Source organism: Mauremys reevesii, linkage group 16 (genome assembly GCF_016161935.1).
Source record: "Mauremys reevesii isolate NIE-2019 linkage group 16, ASM1616193v1, whole genome shotgun sequence".
Lineage (NCBI taxonomy): Eukaryota > Metazoa > Chordata > Testudines > Geoemydidae > Mauremys > Mauremys reevesii.
The window spans coordinates 11,630,708-11,646,130 of record NC_052638.1 but is presented as its reverse complement, the minus strand read 5'-3'; the positions used below and the strand labels follow the sequence as shown (position 1 = coordinate 11,646,130).

General features: G+C 41.2%; 1 protein-coding gene across 7 annotated transcripts in view; it reads left to right on the top strand.

Moving 5' to 3' along the window:
- The window catches only part of NECAB2 (N-terminal EF-hand calcium binding protein 2), a 355,015-nt gene that overhangs the window by 202,610 nt on the left and 136,982 nt on the right, over window positions 1–15,423 (top strand). For 5 of the 7 annotated variants that reach the window (XM_039503542.1, XM_039503545.1, XM_039503544.1 and 2 more), the window contains 2 exons: window positions 4,746–4,771; window positions 14,384–14,481. In XM_039503542.1, the coding sequence (XP_039359476.1) occupies window positions 4,746–4,771; window positions 14,384–14,481 (124 nt within the window). The remainder of the gene's footprint in view (window positions 1–4,745; window positions 4,772–14,383; window positions 14,482–15,423) is intronic. The other 2 variants (XM_039503540.1, XM_039503546.1) reach the window with 1 other exon arrangement.

Genomic DNA, 15,423 nt, shown 5'->3' with positions numbered 1-15,423 from the left:
GATATGGAAGTGGAGAAAATTTATTCACGTTCAGAGACACATGCAGACATTGAAGTAAATGAAGTAGAAGGAAGAAAGGATGAGGACGTTACAAACAAGTTACAGTCTGGGAACCCAGCTTCATGGCCCAGATGTGATGACAGTGTGCGGCAAATACTCATGGAACATGGACCCAAACAAGTTCATGAATTTCCCTTCCCTAAGGATGGAAATAAAAGAAAATTCTCTGCTCAGCATTACAAGCGGAAACTCATTAATGGGGCAGAAATTCATCGAAACTGGTTACAATATTCAGTGTTGAAGGACTGTGTTTTGTTTTTGCTGCAAGTTGTTTAGAAATCAAGCAATTGGTACATCACTTACTGAAAATGGTTCGAAGGACTGGAAAAGCATATCTGCAATTCTCTTCACATGAAAGAAGTGCAGAACATTTGGAATCTTTTCAAAATTGGAAAGAACTTGAATTACGGTTGAAAAAAGGAAAAACTATTGATGAAGAAAATTTACATATGATCAAGGAAAAAGAATAATATTGGCAACAAATATTAGAGCGTCTGATTGCTTTAGTGAGAGTTCTCGGTGGGCAAAATTTAGCATTCCGCAGCCATGGTAGAAATTAAAAAATTATACACTCCAGGTAATGGAAACTTTTTAAAGTTTGTTGAATACCTCGCTTTGTTTGATCCAGTCATGAAGGAGCATCTACATAAAATAACTGATCATGAAACACAGGTTAATTGTTTAGGGAAAATATGCAGAATGAACTGATTCAAATCCTAGCAAATGCCATTAAAAAGAAAATTGTGGAAGTTGCCCATTCTGCAAAATACTTTTCAATAATACTGGACTGTACACCGGATGTGAGTCATGTTGAACAAATGATGATGATCATTCATTTCGTGGATATGGAAAAGTCTGCAGATGAAGATAATGTTGAAGTGCTCATAAAGCAACATTTTTTGGGTTTCATACCACTGAAGGAGATATCTGGAGCATTGATGACTGAAACTATTCTACAAGAGCTTGAAACAATGTCATCTGTTGAAAACTTACGTGGCCAAAGCTATGATAATGGGAGTAATATGAAGGGTAAAGACAATGGTGTGCAAAGGAGAATCATGGAAATCAATCCTAGGGCCTTTTTCATTCCTTGCGGTGAGCATTCTCTGAATTTGGTTTTCAATGATGCTGCTAGATGCTGTTTGGAAGCAAGCAGTTTCTTTGACCTGGTGCAAGGTGTGTATGTGTTTTTTTCAGACTCAACACTCTGTTGGGAGATTCTGACTCACCATGTGAATTCTCTAACTGTGAAACCACTTAGTCAGATAAGATGGGAGAGTTGCACTGATGCTTTGAAGCCTCTTCGCTATGAACTTGGATACACTTATGATGCCCTAATTGAAATTTCTGATGGTACTACCTTTACTGGATCATCTAGCAATACGGCACATTCAGATGCAGAAGCTCTTGCAAATGACCTTTCCAAGTTCAAATTTGTGACTTCACTCATTTTGTGGTATAATATTCTTTTCGAGATTAACCTCACTAGTAAGCAGCTTCAGGAAAAGAACTTGAACATAAATTCTGCTATTCAAAAACTTCAGCAAACTAAAAATATTCTGGAGAAATTCAGAAATGATGAAGGGTTCGAAAGAATACTGGTAGATTCTCTCAAGTTTGCTGAAGAAATAGACTTTCTGACAGAATTTGAACCAAAGCCAGTTCGCATTCAGCAAAAGAAACACCAGTTTTTGTATGAAGGACGAGACACCCATTCAGAACCCAAAACAAAGGTTCAAAGTGAATTTCTACTTTGCAGTCCTTGATACTGCTATTCACTTGGTTGATGAAAGATTTCAACAGATACAGCAGCTAGAGTCAGTATTTGGCTTTCTATATGATATTCACAGCTTGCAAAAGAAAACAGCAAAACAGATAAGAGAATTTTGTATAAAACTGAAGTCGGCATTGACTCACGAAAATTCAAAGGCATTGATGCTACAGATTTGTGTAGTGAGCTTCAGGCTTTTTCAAGATGACTTAAGAAACATTCCACTCCTGAAGAAGTACTGAAGTTTGTTTTTTGAAAATAAACTCTCTCAGTTTTCCAAACATTTTTAGTGTTCTATGCATTCTTTTAACTTTGCCAGTTTCTGTAGCTAGTGGGGAACGTAGCTTCTCAAAGTTAAAATTGATAAAAACATATCAACAATGGTGCAAGAGAGACTAGTTGGACCTGCCACAATGTCAGTAGAGCATGCAATAGCTGGAAAACAGGATCTAAAAGAACTAGTGACTGAATTTTCAAAACTTAAAGCCAGAAGAGTCATGTTTTAAGAGCACAGTGTGTTTTTTATTCGGAGTGTTTTGTAAATACAAGTTAAAGTTCATTGAAGAATTTTCTTATTTCTTTCTATATTGGATGTGGTGGTAATGGCAGTTAAAGCAGGATAGCATAATGGATGATTTTGGATTTGTAATAATAAAAATTATAATTAACATTTTTAATGCATTTTTATTTGAAATTGGACTGAAATATCATCTAGCTGTCGAGTACAAATCTATTCTGAAAATTTAGTGTGTCTATTTTATCTGATCTCAGAAACATTGGCTGGACAGACGGATAAACCAAATAATTAAGCCTCTGTTTACCAAAAAAAACAACAACAAAAAAACCGCTTAAAAACATTAAAAGGAAAAAAGAGGCAAAATGTTTCCCAGTTTACCAAAACCCTCAGCCTAGATCTGCCCTTGGGGTTTGGGGGTGGGGGCGCCAATTGCATGGTTTGCCAAGGGCGCTAGTTTCTAGCAGCTAATCTAGGGCTGCCCCTGAGTACAATATTCAAGGTTGGTTGTGCTGTTCTTCAGGAAGGTTCTTGGTTAGTTGACTGAGCTCGGGGGCACTCCTTAAGGAAGTTTGTTTTAATGTTAAACAGTCTCCTAAGGGAAGTGGTGGGTAGGCTATTCAACTCTGTGGAGAAATTTCCACATACACAGCTAGAAAATAGGGATGGGTGGCTGGAAGCAAGATTCCCTTTTTCTTCTTCCCACACTCCCTTCCAAGCTTTTACAACTTCATCTCTCCCCCCTCCCCCGCAAATCATTACCAAAGTGGAAAAAACATGTTTGGGATCTTTCCTGTTCTCTCCGTGTTCCTGTAAAGAGGGCTGTCACCGCTGCACTAAACACCTGGAGAAAGGAACTACAGTGAATGGTAAGGCCAGGAAAGCTTCAAAGCAGGGAGAAGGGAGGGCCACAGCAGCTGGTATGAGAGTAAAAAGACGCTGGGGAAAGAGACGGGAAAACGTCAGTGATCCAAAGGAGAGTTCGAGAAGAGAAACCTACCAGCAGCCAGGAGAGCAGAACCCCCTTTTGTCTCCCAGAATCCATGAAGAAAAAACAGAATTTTGAGAGAATGGGAATGGGAGCGACATGTGCCAGATGCATGTTACTGCATGGCAGAGATGGATGCCTCTCTTGGTTCCATTGTGGAGCTGATGTTGAAATTATAACGCCATATCTGCCAATGGCTGCTTCTAACTGAAGCCTTCCCAGGGTGCAAGGTACCATCTGCACTTCCAGAGCGTTAGTAGGTGGTGGCAGTAAAACTGAGAGAGACCTCCAGTAATGAAATAAGTGTTTTAAAGCCTCTTTCTCCATATTCCACTTACATTGACAGGTCGGGCAGCTCAACAATGAATTCAGTTAAGCAAATAGCTTTCCAGGATATAAATGGATTGATAAAGAATAATTCTGTTAAGAAAATGTTTCAAATTCCTTTCAAGTCTCAAAAGGGGATTGCAATAGTAGAGGGATTTGAATGACAAAATAGATTAGTTGCAAACTTTAATGCCTGGTCTTGTGCTCTACATGTGTGCACACACTGTTTACATACATGTAGTATGTGCATTCCTAGGGGGCTGCATTGTGTGCAGTAAGCTCAGGGATTGTAGTTATACCTGGCTTCTATGCAGGGGGACAAGGGGTAGGAGGCTTTTTGCTCCCTCAGGCATTCAGGACACAGATAGTCTGGACCATCGTTCTTATGAAAAGAACGTTTTACAAAATGTAAGACTAGAAATGTGTCCATTGGTTTTTATTTTTATTTTAAAAAATCCATTAAGAGCCAGTGTTGCTAAACAAGTAGGAACATAGGAGTTGCCAGACCAGACTGGAGGAATGATCCAGTGGTCTAGCATCCCATCTGAGAAGGTGCAAGAATTCCTGTAATGGGTGCTTGAGGAGTAACCTGGCCAGAATGGGAAGCTGCTTATATAGTCACGCTCTGGCAGATCTCACCAAAATTCAAACTGAGAAGAAAGTCCCAGAGATGGTAACGGGTGCTTGCTTTATAAATGCTTATAATAATTATTAATAATGTCACAGCTCCTTCCAGACTTGGCAGCTGAGGGACCTCTCACCACTGAGCCTGTATTGTGTGAATCCAGATTGTATTATGTCTGGCACTGGCACTGCTCTGCTGAAAGAACTTATTAAAGGCTTGAAACCATGAAAGACTATTAATAGCTAGCTGGAGGGTGGTTTTCAGAAGTGTGGGTATTAAACAGAGATGGGATTGAGCTATAAAGCTGAGATCTAGATCAGAACTTTCCCAAAATTTGTGAGCATTTGTTCCATCTCTAATGATAAACCTAGGAAACTTCTACTGAAGGCCTTTATGTTTCCTTTACATTAAACACTCGTTTTTCTGCTTTCTCCCTTTACTTGCATCTTCCGTCTGACAGCAATGTGGATACAAAGGAGCTGTGTGGTAAGTACTCTTTCGCTATCTCAGTAAAAGCAAATTTGAATGTAGATTTTTCTTAACTTTATTTTTAACCAGGCTCTCACATACGTCACTCCAGTATAGAATAGGGCCAAGCTTTTAAAAAACAGGGGACTAAAGATAGGTTCATGAATCAATAATGGGACTCACATATGATCAGGACCAGCACTTTCTGTTGACTTCAGTAGGAAAAATGGGGCGCTTGGCAATCTCTGGAGATCAGGGTGATTAGGGGAACTAACTTTAGGTTTTTTAAATCTTGGTGTAAGTGAATTAAAGAGCGGGGCATGAGGTGGGGTGGAATGTTAACTAATCATGCCCCCTTTTTAATCACTCTCTACCTTCCATACAGCAATATTCAATTCAATCTTGGATCCCTTCCAGTGAAAGTAAGGACTCGCCTTAGCCCTTGTGCTTTAGCATAGTTTGTGGTTTACGTCACGACACAGTTTCCCATTTCTGCAGATGCTCTTGATAAACTGGTTCCTCAGGTATCAATGGAGCCTCAAATAATGGAGGGGCTGGGGCCATTCCAAACTGCCTAGTCAACTGGACAGACCTTGCCCTCCAAAGGGAGACGTTAGGTAGCCGAATACATTGGTTTAGGGCTGAATCTGGGCTCTGCAGAGGGATTGGTTGCTGCCACCCTTCTTTGATCATAGCATAATAAAATGTCCCCCAACTCTCCTCACTACAGCCTCATGTTAGTTGACCAGGATTCCACAATCTCTATCAGCCTATTCAGTGGAGATGTCATTTATAAGCTGGAATCGGGGGTTGTGTAGAATGTCTTGCTGTTCCTGAGCTGTGAATTCTTAGAACATGTTGTACTGGCTTTCTTGTTCATCAATGACGCTGGGAAAGTTTTACTCAGTTTTACAATATAGTTAATGAGCACAGAACTGTACCCAGAAATAAGCAGATAATATTCAGTAATATGTGGTTAATTTCAGGCACTACCTCATCTGCAGGCTTCAATAAAACCACATTACTTTATAATGCCAATTACATATTTGTCTTTAGGCAAAGCTTAATGTTTTACAGCGGGTAGCCTACAGTACATATAATCACCAGAGCGGCCCCCACTGCTCATAGAAATTAGAGGTAGAAAATATCTAGGCGGACATTTTATCCAACTCCCCAGCTAGAATAGAGTAGGATTATTTCCTACAGTGAATTCTCAAGTGCTTTGTCTAGATTTTAAATGACTCATGCAGTGGGGCTTTTGCTACTTCCCATGGGGAGATTATTCCACGGTCTAATAGACCCCTCACTGTTAGGAATTTTTTTCTGCAGTTCAGTCTGGAGATGGGAGAAGATTGCTTTTTTGTTTTACAATACCTTGTCAGCTGCATTCCCCATGCCTCCTTCAAGATGGCACAAAGGAATACTTACATTAAAAAAGTATCCATATAAAACAACCTTCACAATGCATCCGTGGCTTTACCATTATAGTGTTCACAGATCTCTCCAAAGACAGCAATTATGTAGTTAAAAATCCAGCATCTAGACTCTAATCAGACTCCGGCAATCAGTGCGGTGCTTTCTGGTGAGTTTGTGCTGATCTTATGGAAGTTAGTTTTTATTTTGAACATTATTAAAGATTTGTCTGTCCTTTTATTAGAGTGCCAGGCCTTGTCAGCAGAAGAAATTGCAATAGGCTGGGTGGGTGCTAATTTCAGTTGAAGAATGGCTTATTTTAGTTTAGCTTAAACCACTTCCTAATTCATTTGTACAGTACTACATTTAAATAAGACACACTTCAACTGAAGTCAGTATCTGCAAAGCCTTTTGCAACAGTTTAAAACTAAATTGGTTTAAAATCACACCTTAAATTAGAATGGTGCAATTTTTTGTGTCAACAACCCCATGTTTGTAATCGGACTAGGATACCTTTGGGGAAAACCCTGAGCTGTTGGTCAGGCATGGTTTGTTATTTAGCAAATTGGGGTAGACTGAGACAAGCCCATGATTCTGGCATGGAGTTCAATAGGGGGAGTCATACTAAAAACAATAAATGAGATTTTATTTCCTAACTTACTTTGAGCCAATTCCTAGTTGCACTGAAGTTAGTTGGGCCTATTCATTGAAACTGACATATGAGAAATCGAGTTGTATAATAAGATCTCTTGTATTTGTCAGTTACATGTTTTTCCACTCCACCTTCCTTGTTTAATTGGTCTTACTTGTTTCCCACCCCATTAAACTAGTAACTGCAGATCACATTATAAACTTAGATTGAAAATAGAGGTAAAGCAGCATTGTTTGATGAGACCTTTCTTTCTCTGACAATCCTATAAAACAGAAAATTAATCAGCTGTCGTCCAGGGTGAGATCATATTACCTGGCAATGAAGAGTATATGTAGGATTGATCAACGATCCCTGTAATTAAGCTACTTGGAAAAAAGAGTTGTAGGTGTCTGTTTATTTGGGGGTAGTTACATAGGTTCTGATGAAGATGGTTTTGCAGCATTTTGCTGTGCAAACTGACGAGCAGATTTTATGAATAAAAATAAAATCTCATTTGTCCGTCACAAGGGACTCTTTGGGGCTATTTTGCAAAGTCCTACATTAATATACAACATGTTCTTACCTGTTCAGATTCAGGTGGATCATGACGTTGCAACTAGATAGTGTTTTGTGTAGTCTTTGTTCATTGGATGGCCAGGCTTGGTCTAACTCACTGGAAACAATTATTTTGTTTTAAATTATTCTGTTTTTAAAGGAGTAGGAGGGTGGGGAAAGAACAACAATATGAAACGTGCAATAGGATTTCCTCTTGTGAATAACTCCATTGCAAGGGCACCAATTGAGGGGGAGGGGAGGGGAAGCCCCCTTCCCCCCTCCCCGTTTCATACCAGAGGTGTGCAGTCTCCCAGGTGGAGCTCTTAACTACAGCACAGCATTACTGTCAAATGTAAGTTCTGCAAAGGGGAGGTGCCCCTGGAGCCGGAAGTCGGTATTTTGTTTACAAACAGAGGCAGGGTGATTAAGATAAGAAAGGGCTGGTGATTAAATTAAGGATATGGAAGTTTAGCCTGTAAAAGAGGAATCCCTCTGTGGAGCGGGGAGAGGGAGGAGGGATTGTTTTAGAGAGAACACAATACAGAATACAGAAAAGCACAGAGCCAAGGTTACGTTCAGAAAAGGGGGAGATTTGGGGGCATAGGTGAAAAGAAGGGATCAACCCCAGGGAAGGGCTAGCAGTGTATAGAGACATTCCCACTCTACCTGTGGTACTTATGTGGCCCCATCACCATAGTATCTGAGGCTGCACCTCACAATGTCTAACCTATTTCTCCTCCCAACCCCTCGGTGTGTTGGAGCAATGCTGTTATCCCCATTGTACAGATGGGGCACTGAGGCCCACACAGACTAAAGGCCAGATTTTCAAAGGTATTTAGGCACTCCTAGAGCTTGCACCCCTCACCCCCTCCTGCATCCCAACCCCCTGCCCCAGGCTCAGCCCAGAGCCCCCTTCCACACTGCGAACCCCTCGGTCCCAGGTTGCCCAGAGCCTGCACCCTCTCTGGAACCCCTACCCAGCCCGGTGAAAGTGAGTGAGGGTTGGGGGAGAGCGAGCGATGGGGTGGAGGAGGGAAGGGAGTGAACGGGATGGGGACTTGGGGAAGGGGCGGGGCCCTGAGGAGGGGGCGGGGTAGATCCTGGGTTGCCCTGGGATTCAAAAAGTGATCTTGGACGTAAAAAGGTTGGAGACCACTGATCTAATCTGACCTCGTGTACAGTATAAGGCACCACCAACACCACCCAACACCTGCACACTAACCCAACTGAACTGAGACCAAAGTATGACAACCCACAGGAGACTAGACTATTATGTGACACAGGCAGAGGATAGGAGGGACTGAGATGCTCCAGTGCCTGAAGCCCCACAATGCAGGGAAATGATGAAGTGAGACATACGCAGATAATCCTGGCAAGTGACCCCCACCCACATGCTGCTGAGGAACACCCCCCCCCCCCGGTCTCACTGCTAATCAGACTTGGGAGGAAACTCTCTTCCTCCCCCCTCCCCCATGTCAATCAGTTAGACCTTGAGCATGTGAGCAAGCACCTGAGAGAGAGAATGCTCGGAGCCGCCCAGGAGCTCTGGCCTGTCCCCACAATGTCCTATCTCCAGGCATGGCCATCTCCTGGTGCCTCAGAGGAAGGAGATAAAGGAAACCAACCCTACCAGAATACATTTGGAGGGAGAAAGAAGTCCCCTCCTGACCTCTGCCAATAGCTGACTGAAGCATGAGCTCTAGGAACATAGGACATAAATCGGCAGTGAGTCCCAGGGCAGTTGAGCCCAGGCCCCTCCTCCCCCATCCGAATAATGTCCCTGGACAGCTATGCAATAAGGAACATTTTTTCCTTGACCCCTGAGGTGACCAGCTTAATTCTGAAGTAAGAGAAACGATGAATCAGCAGAACATCCTGGCTGTGTCACTGCTCCTGCTTATTCAGTGGGAGGAATTAAGTAGAATAATGCAAAAAAACTGAATACTTAAAATTACCAGTAAAATCTACTTAAAAATGAAAGTAGGAGAATAGTAAGAAAATAATGAAGTATCATGATCTCATGTTGACAATGTACAAATCATGGCCCCAGTCCTGCAAGATGTTTGCAGGATTGGGGCCTTTAAAGGCACATTGGGAACATCTTATAATTAAGGTTTCAAGTCTTTCACAGGTGTCTCGGATTCTGTGACTTTCTGGGACCTCTGGGACTTCCGCAGCGGCTGACCCTAGGGCCACCCAGGCTGCCTCCCCTTCCTCAGCAGCATCGGCAGCAGTGGGGCCCCGAGCCGCCCCCCGCCTGGAGCAGCAGCAGCAAGGCCCTGGGCTGCCCCCCACCCAGAGCAGCAGCATCTGCTGGAGCATCCTCCCTCCTCCAGCACCTAAGATTTACTTAAGGGTATTTTTAGTAAAAGTCATGGACAGGTCACTGGCCGTGACTTTTTGTTTATTGCCCTTGACCTGTCTATGACTTTTACTAAAAATACCCGTGACTAAATTGTAGCCTTACTTATAAATGGCTCCCATGACTGCTGCTTACCGTTTTTGTTCCTGTGGCTTTCAGCACAACTTCCATAATTCCCACTAAAGAATAAGCAATGTATTACAAATGTTTTTCAAATTATAAAATAATCCAGCAATCTTGATTTTTTTTTTAAAAAAGGGTTATTGAATCACAAACCCTTAATATATTTGGCATGTGCTACCAGTGATTTATACTTTCCTAAATAATGAAATCTATTATTGTACCTTTGGGGACCAAATTTAAGCTCAAAATATCGGAGGAGAGAGAGGTATTCCAGGATTTTAACTGCTTCTTAGAAGACAGTTTCTGACATCAGAACAGCTCCAGCATGTAATGCATACTGGAAACTTACAGTCACAATTAACAAACTCACCTGCAGCATGGCACTTCATGTGAAACCTATTAATATCACATTTGATGCATATCCATTCTACAGTGTGTGTTTATTTTATATATATATATATCATATATGTAAAGTCTTGGTAAGATCACACTAGTCCTGTGTGTTTAAATCTGTCCTTAAGACTGAAAAGAGGCATGCAGATTAGCAAAATAAGAATTCTTGAGCTTCTGCTCTAACATATACCCACAATTCCTGCAGGGCAAGTGACAGTGCTGTGGTGTGACCCTCTGGGGGAAGTCCTCCCATTTTATGTGCCTGTCCCTATTTTGTTGTGGCTCCCTTTCCATTCAGAGTTACCTCCATGGATCTTGACTTGCATGGTGAATTCATAAGCAGAAACATTTAGAATAGAGGTAATTTAAATTGCTCACGAGTGAATCACACATAAAACCTAAGGCTACGCAATTCATACCTGCTCGCAAAATTCGGTCCTACGTAACTCCAAACCTGGATACAAACCGTTCTATTTCTCTGGGCTCTCGAAAACATTCTCTTGCAATTATGAGTTCAAACCAAGCACATCATGCATGTTGTTTAGAGCTATCCCCTGCCACCAGTAGATTTTTTGTTGTTGTCTGTGGAACTTAAGGACCATGTGAGAGCTTTCACTTGACCACCTACGAAATGGATTTTCTTTATCTTTTCTTTTGATATCTACTCCTTAGAGTGATTCATTTTTCTTGCTCATGTGAAAATACAATCTGCTGCTGCTGCAAATGAGCTGTTTGGCTTATCTCTGGCTGAGTGCTGAGGTGCAGTGGATCACGGTGGAATGTCACTTTGCTATCATTCCAATCACTGCCATGCAAGCCATTTGGAGATGTTCTTGGGCTGCAGACAGATATGTGCAGTTTTAATTAAGCTAGAAGAAGCTAAATAATGGAATTGTCTCCTGGGATTTATTTATAGCCAACTTCTGCAGAAATGTCACTTCAATATTAATTTTCATTTTTTGATGCTGAGGAATGATACTAGCACCGGGTTTTGCGTTTAATTCTAGTTCATGCCAGTTACATGGAAACTAGTCAGCTTTGTACATAGAGTCAAACTTATGCCATGTGTATTTGAGGATGCTGCACTTAAGTTATTGTTTCTGTTCTATATGTCTAATTTCAGGAGTTGACCACGTATGCATGGAATGATTTCAGGGCTGAAATCTGTCATTGAACTATTGTCTGTAGATCAGCATATCTGTTTTAACTACAATGAAATAACTGAGGCTTAAATCCAGTGTACATAAGTGAAAATGAGTTGGATAGTTCCAGCCCTCTCCCTGGTGAATGTATGCCCAAGTCCCAAACCCGCTACCCAACTTGCATGAATTGTCACCTCTTGTGATAAAAAGCTCAGGGTTGCACTAGCAGAAGCAAATGGCAGGTGAAGAATTGGGAACACTGTCACACTATCCCTGGCTCCGACCAGTGCAAGTCCCTCATTTCTTGCGCATGCAATGCAGGGGTTTTTTTGCCTGGAAGAACAAAGTGTTAACAGGTGTCACGCTGTTTGGAGTGGCTCACCACTGTGAGTGATTATCTCAGGACAGACTATCAGAAAACAGGGGCAGACATCCCAAACTGTGGTGGTATGTTCTATAATTAGATTTCACTAAGCCGGTAACAGATGTGAACTCCTGAATCACGGTACCAGTCTTACCATGGAGTCACAGACAGTCCCCTTAGCCTCTCCAACTTATGTTGCCACCCAGTCACTGAACTTTGTGATAAAAGGTTACTTAAACCTAAAATCGTACCACATTAGGTTGCTCTCAGTCTCAAAGGACCAGCCACTTACCCCAGATCAATGGATACTCCAGATCTTACACCAAAGACAACACTGGCAGCCAATTCTATAGTAAACTAACTATAGGTTTATTAGCTAAGAAAAAAGAATGAGCGCTATTGAGAAGTTAAAGCAGGTAAATCAAAGTTTGTAAATCCAAAATGATAGCAGATTGATTTACCTATTATGTAATCTTTTCAGGGCTACCCAGAATAACTCTGGGGGATCTCCATCTTCTTGTTCAGTTATTCTACCCCGTTAGAATCCAAACAGTCCACAGATAAAGGATCTCTTTCAGTCAGTACTTATGACTTCTTTTCACAGACAACAATCTGACAAGTGTCTGTACCCACACAATGGCTAATTGCTTTGAATTTAGCACTCTTCTTCATTTGAATTTGATGAGTTATTTAGTTACAGGGATATACATAATGTAAATGTCTGCCATTACATTATCATGGGAATAGACAAGTGAAAACAATACAAGTAATATTCCATTAGTTTTCATGACGTTCTAACACCTGAATACATTCTTACATTAACACACACTTTGATCTAAGTTTCAGAGTAGCAGCCGTGTTAGTCTGTATCAGCAAAAAGAATGAGAAGTACTTGTGGCACCTTAGAGACTACCACGTTTATTTGAGCATAAGCTTTCGTGGGCTAATACCCACTTCATTGGATTCATGCAGTGGAAAATACAGTAGGAAGATATACACAGCAAACATGAAACAATGGGTGTTACCATACACACTATAATGAGAGTAAAAACTATTTCCCCATGCTAATTTCCCCTCTTACTGTTACTCACACCTTCTTGTCAACTGTTGGAAATGGGCCATCCTGATTATCACTACAAAAGTTTTTTTTCTCCTGCTGATAATAGCCACCTTAATTGATTACTCTCATTATTGCTGGTATGGCAACACCCATTTTTTCATGTTCTCTGTGTATATATATCTTCCTACTGTATTTTTCACCTTGATCTAAGGTTATTTAATTACCGGGCATGCATAATGTAAATGTAATGTAATAGTAAACAGCAGGATATAGAGAGATGAAAACAATACAATTAACATCTCCTTAGATCTCTTTTAACAGACAAGTGAGTTGGCCTTATCATATATTAATACATTTAACTCGTTTGATATTCTCACACAAGTGAATTGGCCTATGGCTCTGGCCTGAGCTGGTCAGTCAGTGTCACAACAGGGAAGTGCAAAAATAAGTTAGAGGTGAATGTTTTCAGGTACTGTGTTGTTGTGCTTTTGTAACTCATGCATTTCCCATAGTGCCATCAGGCTGCCATTTATGAGACAAAAGCCATAATGTGGACAACTGCCTTTGGGGTTCTCAGGGAGCAAGGAGGGGGCTCAGCACGTTTAAAGAATTGACACTGCGTACGAGTACTTTTCTTTCTATGGAAATTTCTCAAGGGTGATAATGTTGAGATCTCTGGGCTGAAACTGTCCACGACCTGACTCCTTGTGTAGTCATTTACATCTTACAGGGTGGGTGACAAATAGTGCTGCCAGGTATCAATCATACTTTGCACATTGTAAAGCAATGGGGGATTGGACCTTTGTACCCTAACGAGGCAAACCTCAGACTCCCTCAGCATGGAGCAGTGTGTGCCTTTGACACAAAAACAGACCCTTAGTTCGTTTGCCCATAGCCACGTTGGCACCCGCTCACTGCTTTGCATGGCATAATATGCTGAAACAACTGAAGACGCTGAAATGCTGTCAGAAATCTGCACTAGCAGTGATTCCATTCACAGATTCTCTTCCAGTTAGAATGCAATGGGTGGCATAGGGTCAGAACCGCAGCTGTTATGAATTGGGGTAGAGCCAGTGAGCTCAATGGAGTCATGCCAGTTTACACCAGCTGAGGATCTGGCCCATTTTCTGACCTTCTTTTAACCTTTTTTTGAGGTGAGGAAGCTAGGAGTCTCATGGTGGGGATGAGGAGTGTAGTGGACAGATTGGATTTCTCTGAGACTTCCAGTATATCCCGGTGTTGGCAATAATTCAGAAAAATCGGCATTTTGGTAAAATGTGGAAATGGGCATGAAAGAACTTTAAAGCTACCACCAAGTTAATAGCTATTTTCAATGGTAATCTCTTCGGCTTGTGCCTCTCTTCACAATGGGCCTGGACTTTACAGGATGTCCCACCACGCACCCCTTTATCGTGAATTTAGCTCAGGGTTCTCAAAGCAAAGCATAGAAGAAATATATATTTTAAAATGTAACTAAAATCTTCATAACCTTGTCTCTTCACCAAAAAGGTTCTTGTAACGTTGAACAGCCCTGGAGTATTAAGTTAACCTAGAATCTACCCTTTATTTCCTCTATTGGTTCTCCAGATTATTTTGCTGATCATATGGGAGACTATGAAGATGTTTTGGCTTCCCTGGAGACCCTTAACCTCTCCATTCTGAAAGCCATGGACTACACCAAGCGGGTGAGTCGTTGTTGTTGTTGTTATTGTAGCTTATGCTATGCAAGTGAGTGTGGCTAGATACGTTTTCTCCAAGCTTGTGGGTCTAAAGTAGGCATGGTTAATACTTTTCCTGTAGTCATTTTTACTAAGGGTAAATAGGATAGTAGCAGAAACATTATCAAAGTAACACCACCAGGGATGTTGTCATCAGAGTGAGCAGTGTGTTTTTGAGATGGCCTTGTAAGAAACAAGTGCTATTGTGTTACTGTTACCGTAGATAAGGAGTTCAAGAGGCAAATCTTAAACGCCCGTGGGATAAAATTGTAAGACTGATGATGCATGCAAACGTTGCCTAAAAATAATCCATCAGTATAAATACCTTCACCGGGTTATCTGCTCTGTTTTAGAAAGATCTGTCTTATACATTAGCCAATGATTGTCTTTATATAAAGTGTCTGCCTCCTACCAATATCTGGAAGACATTTGGCTTCACACAAATATAGACAACAAATGAGTTTATAAAAATCATTCATTTTTATTCTAAAAAGCCCTTAGTGGCCAAAGCATCAGCAGTTTGGATAGCAAGGTTTTAAAATGGAAAATAAATTATCAGCTTGTGTCATCAAATGGCTATGTGTATAGGCTTATGCATTGCCAATGCTGCAAGCTATATTGTAAAAGCTGATGACTGCAGTTGTTTCTAAACCCTGGTTTAGAAACAGTCTTGAATTCTGCAGCATGTGAAAAATTATCTGTTAGCATCTCAAAGGCAAAAATCTTTACAGTGTCGCAGACAAAGATCCATTAAACTTCTCCCGGTGGATTTCTTCCTTCTGCTCCATTCAAGCACATTGTTTTATCACCACCATCCTAAACTCTAGCTCAGAAGACTGCCTGAATAATGAAAAGATTAAATTTGATACATCAACTGCAATGTATGCTTGATGTCAATGGAGCAACTAA